General features: G+C 38.7%; 2 protein-coding genes across 2 annotated transcripts in view; both read left to right on the top strand.

Moving 5' to 3' along the window:
- LOC123481251 overlaps positions 1-11,149 on the top strand; it is a gene marked incomplete at its 3' end in the record, with an annotated part of 38,250 nt that extends 27,101 nt beyond the window's left edge. The window contains 22 exon segments of the mRNA XM_045224614.1: positions 124-237; positions 361-533; positions 669-734; positions 736-812; positions 914-1,023; positions 1,109-1,241; positions 1,336-1,452; positions 1,542-1,641; positions 1,926-2,072; positions 2,190-2,251; positions 2,347-2,472; positions 6,000-6,160; positions 7,699-7,807; positions 8,689-9,136; positions 9,138-9,345; positions 9,551-9,654; positions 9,821-9,964; positions 10,066-10,227; positions 10,332-10,424; positions 10,526-10,675; positions 10,818-10,951; positions 11,095-11,149. Coding sequence (XP_045080549.1) covers positions 124-237; positions 361-533; positions 669-734; positions 736-812; positions 914-1,023; positions 1,109-1,241; positions 1,336-1,452; positions 1,542-1,641; positions 1,926-2,072; positions 2,190-2,251; positions 2,347-2,472; positions 6,000-6,160; positions 7,699-7,807; positions 8,689-9,136; positions 9,138-9,345; positions 9,551-9,654; positions 9,821-9,964; positions 10,066-10,227; positions 10,332-10,424; positions 10,526-10,675; positions 10,818-10,951; positions 11,095-11,149 — 2,993 coding nt within the window.
- An 8-nt stretch (positions 11,150-11,157) lies between these two features.
- Positions 11,158-16,681, top strand: LOC123492179 (cyclic nucleotide-gated olfactory channel-like). The gene is made up of 9 exons (XM_045224240.1): positions 11,158-11,290; positions 11,619-11,851; positions 12,064-12,135; positions 12,366-12,640; positions 12,935-13,056; positions 13,268-13,494; positions 13,640-13,797; positions 13,967-14,070; positions 16,092-16,681. The coding sequence occupies exons 1-9, from the start codon at positions 11,197-11,199 to the stop codon at positions 16,388-16,390; spliced, it is 1,584 nt and encodes a 527-aa protein (XP_045080175.1). The 5' UTR covers positions 11,158-11,196; the 3' UTR covers positions 16,391-16,681.
- Positions 16,682-18,854: the final 2,173 nt, after the last annotated feature.

Genomic DNA, 18,854 nt, shown 5'->3' with positions numbered 1-18,854 from the left:
GAACAACCGTAAACTCTTTTGTTGGAAGAAATGCATCCACCACTAAAGGTTAGCGAGTCCTTAATCTAAAATGAATCGATTACTGAAAATTGTTTTGTGAAGTTTATTTTTATGGCTTTACAGGCTTTCACAACGAAGGATGGGGTGTGCTCTATCTTACAATCAACTCATTGGTTGATGTTTTTGCCATTATTGACATATTTGTGAACCTCCGCACAGAAGTTTTTACAAAAGATGGTAATGTGTTGATCTTCGTTGTTTATAGAAAAGTCACTGTTATCTGATATGTTCAATACTGCTGCCATATCACTGAATAGAAATACGCATGTGATTTCTGGTTTATTTTCTCTGTGAACAAAGGCTATCAAGCTGACGTAATGGGTATTTTTGACAACTATCGAAGATCTTGGAACCTGTATTATGACGTCCTGGCTGTTTTCCCTTTGGACATTTTATCGTTTGCAAAAAGTGGAGAATCACATTGGAGAGTTTTAGGCTATGTCAGATGGAATCGTCTTATTTGGATTCGGAAGGTGAAGTAACAAGTTTAATGCTTTGATTTTATTTGACACAAATTGCCAATCTTGAGCTGCCTGTGTCTCATGGTTTTTATGACCGTGTAGGTCATTGTGAGGCTGAACCTGAACACCAATGTCCTTACATTCCAGATTTATTTGTTTTTCAACAAAAACGAAAATGACATGGATAAGAACCTGTTTGAGCAAAGAACGGCAAAAATGTATTTTCCTCATGATTTTCTCTGTGCACTGCTGCTCTGGAGTAATGTATCTCACAGGCTGCAAAGACTTCAGGTAATATTCCAGCCTTAAAAAAAAAAAGACAATGGGTTGGAAGTGTTAATGACTTCTGTTTCAATCGATGCATTGACAAATATTTTTCCATCTTTCCATAGGTGTGATGAAGAGTCATGGGCCTGGAACACAGGACTGAAAGCCAGCCAGAGCAACTTGTATCATTATATGATTGCTGTTTATTGGACAACAACAAGCATGACAACCACTGGTAAGATGAAGTCCACCCCACTCAGTATAATACAGTACAGTGCCCAGTGCCTTAAACGTTTCATAACTGAATATTTTTCTCTCAGGATATGGTGACATTGTTCCCAGCACTATGAAAGAGCGACTTACTGCTGTATTTGTTTGCTTCATTGGCTTGTTTGTCTTTAACTACATCATCAGTCAAGTCTATGCCACATTGGCCAGTCAGAATGCTGCCAGGTAAATATTTTTCACTTTTGTGTGGTTTTTAAACTTGAGTGTGTATTGATGTGCATTGGTTTATAACAACTAAGCAAGACTATCTTTTCTCCAGGGTTACATTTCAGAATCTCCTCTCAGCCATGACTAACTTCATGGAAAGCCATGACCTTAGTTTATCACTTCAAACAAGGGTCACTGAGTATATGAGTCTTCTTTGGTCAAAGTACCAGTAAGTTTGTTTTCAAGTTTTTCCAAATATATCTCAGAGGCCATTCCTTTCATTAGACCAAAGATGTATTATTATTTTTGACGTTTCAGGGGTCAAGCATACCCTGGAGGCCAATTTTTAATGCATGACTTGCCAATCGAACTTCAACAGATTGTCCTGATGAAAGAGAGAGGAAGGTTCTTGTCAAAGGTATCATACTTTTTTGTACAGTATGTACCGGTATGCTGATAAAGACAGGCATATCCAATATTATGTAGTTAGGGGGAAAAAAACATTGCCGACTGTTTATAAAGGAATTTGATTTTTCATACAGCTTTAACTTAATTTACAATCATAACGGGTGACACTGTGTGTTATACTTCTAATTATGTTTTTGAGTCATTTATTTATTTTTCATTGCAACCATCATCCATTTTATACGGCATAATCAACCTATGTGTACATGAAGACCCCCATTTATTTTTATTCAACAGATTCCTTATTTCGAGCAAGCTGGACAAGCGTTCATTCGGGATCTCGCATCAACCTCTGTCATGTATTTCTTTCCCAGAGGGGAGATCATCCAGTACAGTGAAACTATTACCAGAGAGCTATTTTGCATTCGAAAAGGGACTTGCCAGGTTTGTATGAAAGAGTTATGCTTGTATGAATTATACATAATGTGTATTCACATTATACAGTTACTCCCCCCACTTGTTCTAGTTTTTACAAGTAAATCCTTTGATTTGATTTTCAAGATTCTAAGTGATGACTTGTCTGAAATTGTTGGACTCTACGGTGAAGGAATGTATTTCGGGAGGTAATATTTACAAAGACATTTGCTTAAGCAAAGTTTTGATTTACTACTTTCATTCATATTTGGAATGTTACATTGAATACTCGTTGGATCTAATTTCAGGCTGGATTTTTGTTTGGAAAACAAGCTACAATGACCGTCCGTGCAAAGACTCACTGTGAGATCTTAGTGATCGATTTTGACAAAGTTAAAGCAGTTCTGGAGAGATACCCGGTCATTGAAAGGTACATCTATTTGAACACTTGGGGCTCTATTTTCGGCTGGTGTTAAGACGACGCTAGTGTCAAACGGCACGTTAGTTTGCAATTTCGTAATGTAAAAACTGGCGCACTGGCATTTTCCAGCCCTAAAGCCAGGTTCGGCAATTTACCTGTCTTATATCAGCTCGCTTGGGCTCAGATGGGAGGGGTAGAAATATTTGAGGTGTGTCCTTAAAAACATCCAAAGTGCTAATTTGAGGCAGCGCTGATAGGGATAAAGCTGGTTTTAGCAGTAACGCAGTTGGTTATGGCATGGATTTTGACAAGCGGAAACACAGCCTATCAAGCTGTGACGCATACTGCCCATATGCGCATGGAACAAGAGTAGCCTTTATACTTCATATTTAGAAACATTAAAAATATATAGTTTCTTCCCATTTCGTTTTATTTGGTTAAAACCAAGCATAACCTCCCCTGCTCTCAATGAAGGCTTGTATTTTTGTCCTGCCCAATGCAATCGCGAAGTAGTCAAGACTGTCGATAAAGTGTTTGGCTCCTGAGACCACTTGGAAATAAATCTTAATCACCAAAGCTTTATTAATATATCAAGTTTGAGAGGAGTAAAACAGTGAGCTGACGTTCCCTTTTTATCTATGCATTGTAGGCAGGCCCACATTATGTTAGCCATGCAGGTCCCGTTTTGGACGTGCTTAAAACCCCCTACATGATATAGGCTACGTGTCCATGCCCATCATGAAACGAGAGATGAGAACCTCTGTGAATACCAGTGAACCTCAAATTTAGAAGTTGTCTGTAATCTGTAACAGTTGCTTGTTTTCCGTTTGATATGTTCAAAACCCAAGCCGTCCTTTAGGCCTACAATAAAGAGGATGGTTCAACCGCAATGCGTGTCTTTTTTATCCTGGTCATTTTATGATATCATTGTATTTACATTTATTTATTGTTGTTTAAAAAAAGCTCAGAATGCTTGTTTTTCGTTTAATTTTATTACAACCAATATTATTAGAATGATTCACCCTCCTGGTTACAACGTCAGTGGCGCGCATGCAACGCAACTTCTGGAGATGTGTGAATGCGATCTGATCTGTAAAATGGTTCCGATTATGTTCATAAAGCGTAGCACTATATGGGGAGCAGTATAACGGTGAGTGGACATTCTCCCCTTTCTCTTTATACTGGATCTTTGATCAGCTACTGTGAACACTGGATGTGCGTAAAGTCCTCCATAGTCTGCGTTTTAATATTATATGTCCACGGGGAGAAATGATGGTGCCTCTAAGTGTCACATAGCCTATTTAAAACAAGTTGTTGTTTTGTTTAGAATTTTATTATAATTATTTGTTCTCTTTTTAGCCCTTATCAAAAATGAATTGAATCTTGCTTATTGACAATGTTTGGCAAGTCCATGCTCAGCCATAATTAAATGTACAGTAGGCCTAGCCCTTTAGAACAACGTGGACTGCAAATGGGTTCAAGTTAATGTATTTAGGTCTACATTTTGTTATTTTGTTTCTGTAGGCCATTTAACAAACTAACGGACTAACATTGGAATTGGAGTTGATTCCAAGGCAATACATAAAAGACCCGTAAACACAACTTGGAAGCAACCACATATGCCATGGAGCATGTTCTGATTGGCTAGTGAGAGGCCAAGCCTCGACACACCCACAACATGTTTATTCATCAAAACCCAGCCCTTTTGTGCCAACGCCAGCAAGTGCGCCAATAATTGTGATAGTTAAAATAGCACAAATATTTCTGACACACCCCTGAACCTATAGCGAATAAAAATAGAGCCCATAATATTCATTGTCATATGAATTGTCAAATGTTATAAGAGATTTCCTGTTATAATTTGTATAATACAGTGAGGGAAAAAAGTATTTGATCCCCTGCTGATTTTGTACGTTTGCCCACTGACAAAGACATGATCAGTCTATAATTTTAATGGTAGGTTTATTTGAACAGTGAGAGACAGAATAACAACAAAAACAATCCAGAAAAATGCATGTAAAAAATGTTATAAATTGATTTGCATTTTAATGAGGGAAATAAGTATTTGACCCCCTCTCAATCAGAAAGATTTCTGGCTCCCAGGTGTCTTTTATACAGGTAACAAGATGAGATTAGGAGCACACTCTTAAAGGGAGTGCTCCTAATCTCAGCTTGTTACCTGTATAAAAGACACCTGTCCACAGAAGCAATCAATCAGATTCCAAACTCTCCACCATGGCCAAGACCAAAGAGCTCTCCAAGGATGTCAGGGACAAGATTGTAGACCTACACAAGGCTGGAATGGGCTACAAGACCATCGCCAAGCAGCTTGGTGAGAAGGTGACAACAGTTGGTGCGATTATTCGCAAATGGAAGAAACACAAAATAACTGTCAATCTCCCCTCGGCCTGGGGCTCCATGCAAGATCTCACCTCGTGGAGTTGCAATGATCATGAGAACGGTGAGAATCAGCCCAGAACTACACGGGAGGATCTTGTCAATGATCTCAAGGCAGCTGGGACCATAGTCACTAAGAAAACAATTGGTAACACACTACGCCGTGAAGGACTGGAAATCCTGCAGCGCTTGCAAGGTCCCTCTGCTCAAGAAAGCACAAATACAGGCCCGTCTGAAGTTTGCCAATGAACATCTGAATGATTCAGAGGAGAACTGGGTGAAAGTGTTGTGGTCAGATGAGACCAAAATCGAGCTCTTTGGCATCAACTCAACTCGCCGTGTTTGGAGGAGGAGGAATGCTGCCTATGACCCCAAGAACACCATCCCCACCTTCAAACATGGAGGTGGAAACATTATGCTTTGGGGGTGTTTTTCTGCTAAGGGGACAGGACAACTTCACCGCATCAAAGGGACGATGGACGGGGCCATGTACCGTCAAATCTTGGGTGAGAACCTCCTTCCCTCAGCCAGGGCATTGAAAATGGGTCGTGGATAGGTATTCCAGCATGACAATCACCCAAAACACACGGCCAATGCAACAAAGGAGTGGCTCAAGAAGCAGCACATTAAGGTCCTGGAGTGCCTAGCCAGTCTCCAAACCTTAATCCCATAGAAAATCTGTGGAGGGAGCTGAAGGTTCGAGTTGCAAACGTCAGCCTCGAAACCTTAATGACTTGGAGAAGATCTGCAAAGAGGAGTGAGACAAAATCCCTCCTGAGATGTGTGCAAACCTGGTGGCCAACTACAAGAAACGTCTGACCTCTGTGATTGCCAAGAAGGGTTTTGCCAACAAGTACTAAGTCATGTTTTGCAGAGGGGTCAAATACTTATTTCCCTCATTAAAATGCAAATCAATTTATAACATTTTTGACATGCGTTTTTCTGGATTTTTTTGTTGTTATTCTGTCTCTCACTGTTATAGACCGATAATTTCCTTGTCAGTGGGCAAACGTACGAAATCAGCAGGGGATCAAATGCACTTTTTCCCCTCACTGTATTTGTTATAATACTGCTAGAGAAACAGAGATTGAGTGAATTATATAATGAAAATCATGATTTCTGCCTTTGTTTCCTTCTAGCCAAATAGCGGAATTGCAATCAACACCAGAGTATTACTACACTTTACTGCAAAGTGTTGAAGAAATGATGAAGTCTGAGGAACAGGATGATGACACACTGAAGAAGAAAGATGCCTCGTTGACGTATCAAGGTCGTCGATATGCCAAGAAGTCAAAGTGTTGTAAGTTTTCCCTTCACCATGTCTGCATGTTTGGGGTCACTTAGAAATGTCCTTGTTTTGAAAGAAAAGCAATTTTTTTTGTCCATTAAAATAACATCAAATTGATCAGAATTACAGTGTAGACATTGTTAATGTTGTAAATGGCTATTGTAGCTGGAAACTGCTGATTTAAAAAAAATGGAATATCTACATAGGCGTACAGAGGCCCATTATCAGCAACCATCAGTCCTGTGTTCCAATGGCATGTTGTGTTTGCTAATCCAAGTTTATCATTTTAAAAGGCTAATTGATCATTAGAAAACCCTTTTGCAATTATGTTAGCACAGCTGAAAACTGTTGTGCTGATTAAAGAAGCAATAAAACTGGCCTTCTTGACTAGTTGAGTATCTGGAGCATCAGTAATTGTGGGTTCAATTACAGGCTCAAAATGGCCAGAAACAAATAACTTTCTTCTGAAACTCGTCAGTCTATTCTTGTTCTGAGAAATGAAGGCTATTCCATGCGAGAAATTGCCAAGAAACTGAAGATCTCATACAACGCTGTGTACTACTCCCTTCACAGAACAGCGCAAACTGGCTCTAACCAGAATAGAAAGAGGAGTGGGAGGCCCCGTGCACAACTGAGCAAGAGGACAAATACATTAGAGTGTCTAGTTTGAGAAACAGACACCTCACAGGTCCTCAACTGGCAGCTTCATTAAATAGTACCCGCAAAACACCAGTTTCAACGTCAGCAGTGAAGAGGCGACTCCGGGATGCTGACCTTCTAGGCAGAGTTGCAAAGAAAAAGCCATATCTCAGACTGCCCATCTTAATCTTTTCTTTTTATTGGCCAGTCTGAGATATGGCTTTCTTGCAACTCTGTCTAGAAGGTCAGCATCCCGAGTCGCTCTTCACTGTTGACGTTGAGACTGGTGTTTCTGGTTAGAGACAGTTTGCGCTGTTCTGTGAAGGGAGTAGTACACAGTGTTGTACGAGATCTTCTCTTTCTTGGCAATTTCTAGCATGGAATAGCCTTCATTTCTCAGAACAAGAATAGACTGACGAGTTTCAGAAGAAAGTTATTTGTTTCTGGCCATTTTGAGCCTGTAATCGAACCCACAATTGCTGATGCTCCAGATACTCAACTAGTCAAGAAGGCCAGTTTTATTGCTTCTTTAATCAGCACAACCGTTTTCAGCTGTGCTAACATAATTGCAAAAGGGTTTTCTGATGATCTATTAGCCTTTTAAAATGATAAATTTGGTTAGCAAACACAACATGCCATTGGAACACAGGACTGATGGTTGCTGATGGGCCTCTGTACGCCAATGTAGATATTCCATTAAAAATCAGCCGTTTCCAGCTACAATAGCCATTTACAACATTAACAATGTCTACACTGTATATTTCTGATCAATTTGATGTTATTTTAATGGACACATTTTTTTTTGCTTTTCTTTCGAAAACAAGGACATTTCTAAGTGACCCCTAAACTTTTGAACGGCAGTGTATGCCTATTAAATTATTAGGAAAAACTAAACATATAACCGATTGTAGATATTGAGGACTTTGGAAACTTCCCAATCTATGCTGGAGCAGAAGAAGAAACTGTTGAGGAAAAACTTCTGAAACTGAGCAAAACTAAAGTGATACCTCCCACTCCAAGGTATGCAGACAGCAGCTCAGACTTGTGAAACTTGTCGCTGTCAAACCTTCCACATGTCATAATAAAAACCACAATATAACCAGCATTTACATAAACATTTGAGCTACCCACAATATAACCAGCATTTACATAAACATTTGAGCTACCCACAATATAACCAGCATTTACATAAACATTTGAGCTACCCACAATATAACCAGCATTTACATAAACATTTGAGCTACCCACAATATAACCAGCATTTACATAAACATTTGAGCTACCCACAATATAACCAGCATTTACATAAACATTTGAGCTACCCACAATATAACCAGCATTTACATAAACATTTGAGCTACCCACAATATAACCAGCATTTACATAAACATTTGAGCTACCCACAATATAACCAGCATTTACATAAACATTTGAGCTACCCACAATATAACCAGCATTTACATAAACATTTGAGCTACCCACAATATAACCAGCATTTACATAAACATTTGAGCTACCCACAATATAACCAGCATTTACATAAACATTTGAGCTACCCACAATATAACCAGCATTTACATAAACATTTGAGCTACCCACAATATAACCAGCATTTACATAAACATTTACATCAAGTTTGGTATTTTGCTCCAAGAGACAAATTATGTCTGTAACAAGTTACAACCTCTCTTTTTTTAGAACTGTGCAAGAGAGATTAGCAGAGTTTTTCTTCAGATCATGACCTTCAGTGTATATAATGCTTAATGTTTCATTGAGACAAACTGACAGACAGTGTGTTCTAAATTACTTGAAATAATGTTATGAGACTTGATGACAGTGTAATGAAGGGTGCTATAAACTATGACACTGCTCTGTAATGAAAATGTACTTTCTTTTTCTAGTTATAGGAGTGCCATTTTGCCTAGCAATCCACTGTACATCCGATGGGAATTTTTCCGATGTATTTTGGCCATAACGATCAGCATCAATAGCTCTCTTCTTTTTGCTTTTCTCCACTACAAAAAAGAACTCTGGATCTTGTCCTACGTTCTGGGCCTTTTTTGTTGGATTGACATGTATATCCGTTTGCATGTTGCTTTTTACAAGGACAATCTCAAAGTGGACACGCTGGAAACTGCAAAACACTATGTGAAGACAAGCTTTCTAATAGATCTCATCAGCTGTTTTCCCTGGGAAGTTATTGGCTGGATGGTGGTATCCCCTTTTGATGAGAAAGGATTTTACTCCAACAGCGAAGCACTGCACCTATATGCATATCTCAGAGTCCCACATCTTCTCCAGTTATATCGGATTCCTCTTGCATTTTCATTCTGGCAATCTGGGATTGCAAGCGAAAAAGGCGATTGTCACATTTGCTAAGTTCTTTCTGTATTGCATCCTTTTACTTCACTTCAGCACTTGCATCGTTTTTGCAATTGTATGCCCTCCAGCAGACTTGTTTGGTGACACAACCAATTACTTATTGCCTATGATAAAGCACAACTGTTCATCACAATCCTGGGTGTATCACTTGGACTACACGTTTAACACAGTGTATGGTAAGTTCTAACTCAACTAGTTTGTTCTTCTACCACTGCTATTGTTGTACTACTATCTAAACCAAATTATAATATCATTCATTTACTCTACAGTATAAGCTATCAAAATGTCTGAAAGATTAAAACAAAAATGGTATGGAAAGTGTATAGTGTATAACTTACTTGAGGACTTTGTATTGTCATGGAAAACTCCCCTTCCCCTCAGAAACGGCTACCTTCACAGAACTGTATTCCATAAGTTTATACTTTGCAACTACAACTCTCTGTGGTGTAGGATATGGTGATATTCATCCTTATCTAGCCTCTATGGTAAGGTTATTCAAATTGCAAACAGTTTTAGGATCAATTAAGTCATAAATAACTCAAGATCACAGCAATATGTTTTTAAAGCTACTTTAAAGGTTTATATGGTTATTATTATATGTACAGTATTTGAAAGTAATTGTATTGTTTTGTTGTTTGTGTGTCTTTGCAGAAAATTACCATGGTCTTCATAATGGTGTCTGGAGCGTTGTATTGTGGTTATGTGGCTGGTACATGTGCTGCTATGTTAGCCAATGCAGATGCTACAAGGGAAGCCTTTACTGAGAAAAAGGAAAGGATACAACTATTCTTGAAGGTAAGGTTTTTCTTTTTGTAGATTTGATCTCCTTTGTGGCAACATTTGTGGCTTACCTGTTATATTTTTGAGGTCTCATTATGTGCAATTCTCTGCCTTAGAGTCAGAACATTACAGGGGATCTATATCACAATACTGTGAACTTCTATGCTTTCAAATGGATAAGAACGAAAGGACTAGACCAAGACACATTGTTTGAGTATTTGCCATCATCTCTACTCGGAGATATATCTACAATTATCTACTCTGACCTTATTGCAAAGGTACATTTATCAATTTATATATTTATCAGCTTAGACTACCTTGATTTAATTTTGTGACTAAAGTAAGTATACCGGTATACACTTTTATTATTGTTTAATTTTAGGCATTTGGACTTGATATCAAGAGGAAGCAGCGAAGGAACTCAGTGGCACAAAATCTATCCCCACTCGAGAGAACATTATCTGGAAAGCTTGATGTAAAATAGTTTTTACTTTTTCCAGCTCGTATTTTCTTCAAATCTTTGCTTCAAAAATATTTCTGGAAGCTAAGTTTCTTTCTGTTCTGCCAACTCTACAGGGACCCTTTTTTCACAAAATACTGAGGAAAGAGAGTGTGGACCAGTTGGAAACAGATGGAGGATTCATTCGGTTACTAGCTAGACAGATTCGACCTTGCCTTTACAGAGCTAATGACCTGATATGCAAAAGAAATGACTTTGGATCAGAGGTGTGACACATGGCTCTGCTGTGTTTAGGTTTCCATTGGCTATGACAGCAGGGCTCAATCCTAATGACAGAAAAGGTGCACATGAGAATGTTGCTGTTGCTCTCTTCACCATTTTTGTTATTACTAGCATTTTTGTTCCTAGATGTATTTCATTGAAAAGGGAGAAGTAGAAGTCTTGTCACAGGACGAGTTGACTGTTATCATCAAACTGAATGCAGGACAATACTTTGGAGAAGGAAGCCTACTGTTTGCAGAACCTCGTGCAACCACAATAAGGCATGATACTTTTGATGACTTAAAACATAATTGTCTCTCATTTAAATATACAATTCTGTGTCTCTGATCAAATACATTTTAGATTGTAGCATTGTATATGTCTTGTAACAATCAGTATTGTACTGTTTTCTTGTGCGTCCCAGGGCTGCCACAAATTGTGATCTGTATGTCCTCTCCAAGAAAAGCCTTGATGAAACTGTAAATACTATCCAGACATTTGCAAACAGATAAAGAAAGCTGCAGAAATGAAACGTAAACAGCTACTGCAAAGAACAATGGACATGTCAAAAGTTCAGAAGAATGTTTCAGCAACTGACCTACTTATGAATGACACAGGATGTAAGTTGGCTGGCATTACTTCAGTAATGTTGCTATATTCATGTGTTGATGAAATAGAAAGTTCTGCCAAAGCAAATCTATGTAACTCTTATAAGTATGGTAGTTGTACTGAGGCACCTTATTACACATTTTTAAACTCTGCCCCCCAAAAATGTGTTTGTGCCAAAAAAAAAGGGAAAAAACTATATCTTTGAAGTTATAGGAAAAAGCTTTGCTTAGCTCTGCTGTAGTATTGCTGCAGCAAACATCTTTCTTATACTTGTAGCTTTTATGGGTTACACCATTTATGAAGTACATTTATATGTGAGCAATTTGTTTCTTCCATCAGATATAAAGCTTTACAAGCACTGCATGGCAGAAGAGGAAAAGAAAGCCAAGTTTAAAGACTTCCCATTTCATGTCCGAATTAAGACGAGCTTCACTCAATTCTTGATCCGTTTTCTGTTGAACGTCATCAGAATCCACAACACAACAATCAATCCAGAGAGCACAGTACGTGTTGTGTATCAGTACACATCTTGCCTTCTGATCATCATTCTGTTTTGGGCGATAACATACATGGTAAGTGGTGCACATTGTTCTCAGAATTATAATTTGTTGTCACATAATAGTTTGCCCCATCCATTAGTGGAGTTCTGCCTATTATCGTATTATTGACCTCAAGGTAAAATATCAGTCAAATAGAATAATAATCTGTATGAATATTTGTGTTCGGTCACTTGAGTTGTAAGTAGTATAAGAACATATTAACTATTGATTTCCCTCAATTTCAGCCATCTGTGTTCGATCTTGACCGAGGCATCTTTTTGTTCACAATGATTATCGAATATATTCAAATGATTGAGGTGAGGGACACAGCTCATGAATTTGTTAGTAATCCAAATAACCACTTTAGGGTCCTTTCAGTCTGTTGATACATTGTGTTTCCATAAATTATAATGTACACTACACCCACCATTTTGTTTTAACCTTGTTGTATTAAGCCTGTTTCAATATTTATGCTAATATTCTTCAGAACGGATTTGTTTTTAGGTCTTTGCGTATGATTACATTGACAATGTAATTTTTCTTACAGATCATTTTGAAATTTCATATTTGCTTCTATGATGAAGGTGGATCATACATCTCAGACTACAAATCTGTGTCACTGAGCTATATGACGAGGAAAGTGGGATACATTTATGATGTCATATGCTCATTCCCATACGCATTTACAATTTTGCACCTCATGAATCAAGTGTCACCAATAGCATTTCTGCCGATAATAGTATATGTTCGCAGTTTTCATCTACTCCGGATTCTGACTGTACTTGTCTTCATGCACAAGGAGGAGCAATCCATCATTACTAAGTATGTGCACTATGTTTTTGTTTAGTTTAGCATGTTCTCAATGCTGTTTTTACCAGTATGTGTTTAAACAGTTGTGTGGTTTTGAATGATGCGGAATAAAAGGCCATGTTGTAGCTTCTGTATCCTCTAATCATTTACAGTATATGTGCTTATTCAGGAATTTGAGATGTATTAGATTAGACCTTTGTCCGGCCGGCCCATACAATTTCCCACTGTCAAGTTGTTTTGATTGATGTTATCGCCAGTCTTTTGTCTCTAATCTATTTCTCTTCTATTTTTTTTTTACATTGACAGCTTGCTTGCCATACGAATCATCAAGTACTTGGTCCATGCAGTCCTGTTTGTCCACTGTACCGCAGTTTTATTTCTTTTATTTGTTATACATGGTGGCTTTAATTCGTGGGTTGTCAACACAGGTAAGGTCAGCTAAAATGGGTAAGGCATGATGAATGATTACGTTCGTTTTGGTAATGAAAATAAAATAAATGAATACAATTAATTTATTTATTACAATTAATTTATTAGACTTTTGACAGGGCTTTTAGTTTGACATATTCAAAATTTCTGAGTTTCTAAATACGTAAACACTAGATTTATTTGTGTTGTTTTTATGTTGTGTTTTTACAGACGTGTTTTACCTCCCTGATATTTACCACTACTCCGTATATTGGACTTTAGCAACTTACACAACAACAGGCTATGGTGATATCCGTGCAGTGACATACGAAGAAATGTTATTCTCCATTTTGATAATGATTCTTTCCAAGATGCAAGTCAGTTACAATATGGGACTTCTCTCATCCACTCAAACAAACAAGCAATCACTTCAAGTGGCGTATGAAGAGAAGTTGCAGGTATGAACAATAATACTCAAGACTAGAATTTAAGTAGCTTTTGATTTAATGGAATTCAGTCTTCAAAAGCTGAAAATGAGGTACTGTTGCGAGAGAACTATGAACTTGAATGACTCATCGTCTTTCTCTTCCCATTTTAATCCAGGCAGTCCAAAACTACATGATGGATGAAAACATTCCATCAGCGCTGCAAAATCGCGTCATCCGATTCTACAATTACCGATGGACACGAACCAAAGGGATAGATTCTGAAGAATTGTTCAAAGATACACCTCATTGTATGAAAGTAGAAATTTTCTCAAGGTAACTAGCAATCCATCATTACTAATGTCTGCAAATGCTTAGTGATGAAATGTTAACGAACTGTTACATACTGTACCAAACTACTGCTTAGTTAGAAAAACGATGTGTACAAAATAAGACCATGTAGCATGAGATTATGAAGCCCCGTATTATTTTGTCACCATTTTAGAATAAGTGTGAATCTACTGAAGAAAAATCAGCTCTTCACTCATCTCTCAGAAACATTCCTGAGACACTTGGCAACAAAGATGCTGCTGAAAAGCTACACCTCTGGTAAACTTGAGCATCATAGGCTGAATACTAACTAGAATTTTATTTTATTTCTTTTTCTTTTATTTCACCTTTATTTAACCAGGTAAGCCAGTTGAGAACAAGTTCTCATTTGCAACTGCGACCTGGCCAAGATAAAGCAAAGCAGTGCGGAAAAAACAACAACAACACAGAGTTACATATGGAATAAACACCTACATACAGTGCATTTGGAAAGTATTCAGACCCCTTGACTTTTTCCACATGTTGTTTCGTTACAGCCGTATTCTAAAATTGATTGATTTGTTTTCCCCCCTCATCAATCTACACACAATACCCCATAATGACAAAGTAAAAACTGGTTTTTAGACATTTTTGCAAATTTATTAAAAATTAAAAATAAAAAACGGAAATATGACATTTACATAAGTATTCAGACCCTTTACTCAGTACTTTGTTGAAGCACCTTTGGCAGCGATTACAGCCTCAAGGCTTCTTGGGTATGACGCTACAAGCTTGACACACTTGTTTTGGGGAGTTTCTCCCATTCTTCTTTGCAGATCCTCTCAAGCTTTGTCAGGTTGGATGGGGAGCGTCGCTGCACAGCAATTTTCAGATCTCTCCAAAGATGTTAGATCGGGTTCAAGTCCGGGCTCTGGCTGGGCCACTCAAGGACATTCAGAGACTTGTCCCAAAGCCACTCCTGCGTTGTCTTGGCTGTGTGCTTAGGGTCGTTGTCCTGTTGGAAGGTGAACCTTCGCCCCAGTCTGAGGTCCTGAGCGCTCTGGAGCAGGTTTTCATCAAGGATCTCTCTGTACTTTGCTCCGTTCATCTTTCCCTTGATCCTGACTGGTCTCCCAGTCCCTTCCGCTGAAAAACATCCCCACAGCATGATGTTGCCACCACCATGCTTCACCGTAGGGATGGTGCCAGGTTTCCTCCAGACGTGACGCTTGGCATTCAGGCCAAAGAGTTCAATCTTGGTTTCATCAGACCAGGGAATCTTGTTTCTCATGGTCTGAGAGTCCTTTAGGTGCCTTTTGGCAAACTCCAAGCGGGCTGTCATCTGCCTTTTACTGAGGAGTGGCTTCCGTCTGGCCACTCTACCATAAAGGCCTGATTGGTGGAGTGCTGCAGAGATGGTTGTCCTTCTGGAAGGTTCTCCCATCTCCACAGAGGAACTCTAGAGCTCAGGTTGTTGGTCACCTCCCTGACCAAGGCCCTTCTCCCCCGATTGCTCAGTTTGGCAGGGCGGCCAGCTCTAGGAAGAGTCTTGGTGGTTCCAAACTTCTTCCATTTAAGAATGATGGAGGCCACTGTGTTCTTGGGGACCTTCAATGCTACAGAAATGTTGTGGGACCCTTCCCCAGATCTGTGCCTCGACATAATCCTGTCTTGGAGCTCTACAGACAATTCCTTCGACCTCATGGTTTGGTTTTTGCTCTGACATGCACTGTCAACTGTGGGACCTTATATAGACAGGTGTGTGCCTTTTCAAATCATGTCCAATCAATTGAATTTACCACGGGTGGACTCCAATCAAGCTGTAGAAACATCTCAAGGATGATCAATGGAAACAGGATGCACCTGAGCTCAATTTTGAGACTCATAGCAAAGGGTCTGAATACTTATGTAAATAAGTTATTTCTGTTTTTTAATTTAATACATTTGCAAACATTTCTAAAAACCTGTTTTCATTATTGTGTGTAGATTGCTGAGGACGTTTTTTCATTTAATCCATTTTAGAATAAGGTTGTAACGTAACAAAATGTGGAAAAATTCAAGGGGTCTGAATACTTTCCGAAGGGACAGTAACTTCACATTCTGCACTAGTAGTCTGCAGGGTGTATGGTCGGTCCATTTCATTTACTCTGGACTTCATTAACTAAGATTCTGCACCTAACCACTTCTGAGGAATAATCTGACAGTGTGTATGTACATTATCACATGAGTTTTTCACAAGTATTTTGAATGGGGAACAGTGTATAACCAATGTAAACAGTGTATACATTTCGGTATACATGCTGAAATGCTGTCTCTTCTAGGGGAATACATCAATAGAAGGGGAGACTCTGGCCGTGGCATGTTGCTGATCCTGATTGGTAAGGTGAAACTTTGCTCATGGAGAACTGGAAAGGAGGTCATTGAGTATCTTACAACTGGAGCTGCCTTGGGAGTTGACTTGCTGCTGAAATCCAAGTTGTGTACATACACTGCCATTGCTGATAACTATGTGGATATATTTTTCCTGTCAAAAGAGCACTTTGAAGAAGTTGGGTCATATTACCCAGATGTTATGAATAAGTTGCTAAAGAGAGCCTCAAACGTTATCAGCATGTACTAACTGACTAGGTACCCCCTTTCTCTACTAATGTTTACAGACTGGTCACAATATTGATCAATAGTACGAAGCTAAAATGTGAACTCCTTTGTAGTTCTGTTTACAGTTTTTTTGTGACCAAAGATGACTTGTTGACTGAAAAAACATTGTCTCTGTAATGTACTATTATAGAATATATATTTATATCAGTTTAAGTAAATAATCTAGATGTATAGAAATAATTGACCAAATAAATGTCCCAACTGTTTTAAATATGCATGAACCCAAGGTGAATAAAGTGTACTTATTGTTTAACTTGATTGCTCCAATATATCTTAATTGAAGTAAATGAATGAAGAATGAATTAAGTGTTTTTACCCTTTATTTGCTTGACATTACAGTTGCAAGCACTCAGGAACTTAGAAAAGTATGGGGTGATGGGAGTATTTGTAGTTCTCTTCTTGAACAGCAGAGGGCCCAATTGAATCATACAAGTTAGGTGGATGATACAAGGACAGAACACGCTAGCCACACGTGCCTTTTTGTTTGTAGAGGTCATCCTCTTTGAACCTTTTAGCCAGCACCTAGATGATCTAGTTTCTCATTCATTTTAATAGTGTGATTTCCTGCCAATAATCCCCAGATACCATAAACGTAACATTGCAGTGAATTATTCTTTTTTTTGGCATTTCAGTAGGCATTTTTAATTTCACATCTCTGGATGAAGCATGAACATTTGAAATACATATTCATCCTATACACTTATCATTTGTTTATCAGTATTATGTATTGTCAATTATATTGTACTTAATTACCACAGGACAGTCCACAAAAATAAAGATAAACTTGATATCTTCTTACACTGAACAAAAATATAAACGCAACATGTAAAGTGTTGATCCCATGTTTCATGAACTGAAATAAAAGATCCCAGAAATGTTCCATATGCACAAGAAGCTTATTTCTCTCAGATTTTGTGCACACATTTGTTTACATCCCTGTTAGTGAGCATTTCTGCTTTGCCAAGATAATCCATCCACCTGACAGGTGTGGCATATCAAGAAGCTGATTAAACAGCATGATCATTACACAGGTGCACCTTGTGCTGGAGACAATAAAAGGCCACTCTAAAATGTGCAGATTTGTCACACAACACAATGCCACAGATACAATTGGCATGCAGACTGCAGGAATGTCCACCAGAGCTATTGCCAGATAATTTAATTTAAATTTCTCTACCATAAGCTGCCTCCAACGTCGCTTTAGATAATTTGGCAGTACGTCCAATCGGCCTCACAACCGCAGACTATGTGCAACCACGCCAGCCCAGGACCTCCACATCCGGCTTCTTCACCTGCAGGATCGTCCGAGACCATTCACCCGGACAGCTGATGAAACTAGGTTTGCACAACCAAAGAATTTCTGCACAAACTGTAAGAAACCTTCTCAGGGAAGCTCATCTGCGTGTTCATCGTCCTCACCATGGTATTGTGGGGTTATGGTTATGGTATAGCGTAAGCTACGGACAACGAACACAATTGCATTTTATCGATGGCAATTTGAATGCACAGAGATACCGTGACGAGATCCTGAGGCCCATTGTCGTGCCATTCATCTGCCACCATCACCTCATGTTTCAGCATGATAATGCGCAGCCCCATGTCGCAAGGATCTGTACACAATTCCTGGAAGCTGAAAATATCCCAGGTCTTCCATGGCCTGCATACTCACCAGACATGTCACCCATAGAGCATGTTTGGGATGCTCTGGATTGACGTTTACGACAGCGTGTTCCAGTTCCCGCCAATATCCAGCAACTTCGTTACAGCCATTGAAAAGGAGTGGGACAACATTCCACAGGCCACAATCAACAGCCTGATCAACTCTATATGAAGGAGATGTGTCACGCGGCATGAGGCAAATGGTGGTCACACCAGATACTGACAGTTTTTTTTTTATCCACGCCCCTACTTTTTTTTTTAAAGGTATCTGTGACCAAGAGATTCATATCTGTATTTACAGTCCTGAAATCCGTACATTAGGGCCTAATCAATGTATTTCAATTGACTGATTTCCTTATATGAACTGTAACTCAGTAAAATCTTTGAAATTGTTGCACGTTGCATTTATATTTTTGTTCAGTATAAATTGATCTGTTCTTAACATTACTGAGGCTAGTTCACTTCAAAGTCTTTATATTTCATTATGATCATGACTGGTAAAGGATTTCAAAGAAAGATTCTGCCTGGGAGGAATAAAGACCATATTTACATTTACATTTTGAGAAAGGCTACGTTGTGGCGCTGCCGTTGATGTCTTGCGCTCTGATTGATCTCTCAGCTTCTGAGTTGGGGTTTCCTTCTCAGTCGCCCACAGAACAGAATTAGATTAATAAGATAAATTGTTGCAGTTGATTGGCTATATATTATCACTGCAAATGGGTTGGTCAATTGATCAGGCCTGCGTTTAATTCGTTTAGAATAAAAAT

The sequence above is a fragment of the Coregonus clupeaformis genome, chromosome 13 (genome assembly GCF_020615455.1).
Source record: "Coregonus clupeaformis isolate EN_2021a chromosome 13, ASM2061545v1, whole genome shotgun sequence".
NCBI lineage: Eukaryota > Metazoa > Chordata > Actinopteri > Salmoniformes > Salmonidae > Coregonus > Coregonus clupeaformis.
This window is presented reverse-complemented; position numbering and strand designations above follow the sequence as displayed.

Coding starts and splice junctions, on each gene's coding strand:
- LOC123492179 (XM_045224240.1), top strand. CDS start 11,197: ATGAAACGTAAACAGCTACTGCAAAGAACAATGGACATGTCAAAAGTT. Junction 13,057..13,267: donor TTCGTGGGTTGTCAACACAG/GTAAGGTCAGCT, acceptor GTGTTTTTACAG/ACGTGTTTTACCTCCCTGAT. Junction 14,071..16,091: donor GCTGAAAAGCTACACCTCTG/GTAAACTTGAGC, acceptor TGTCTCTTCTAG/GGGAATACATCAATAGAAGG.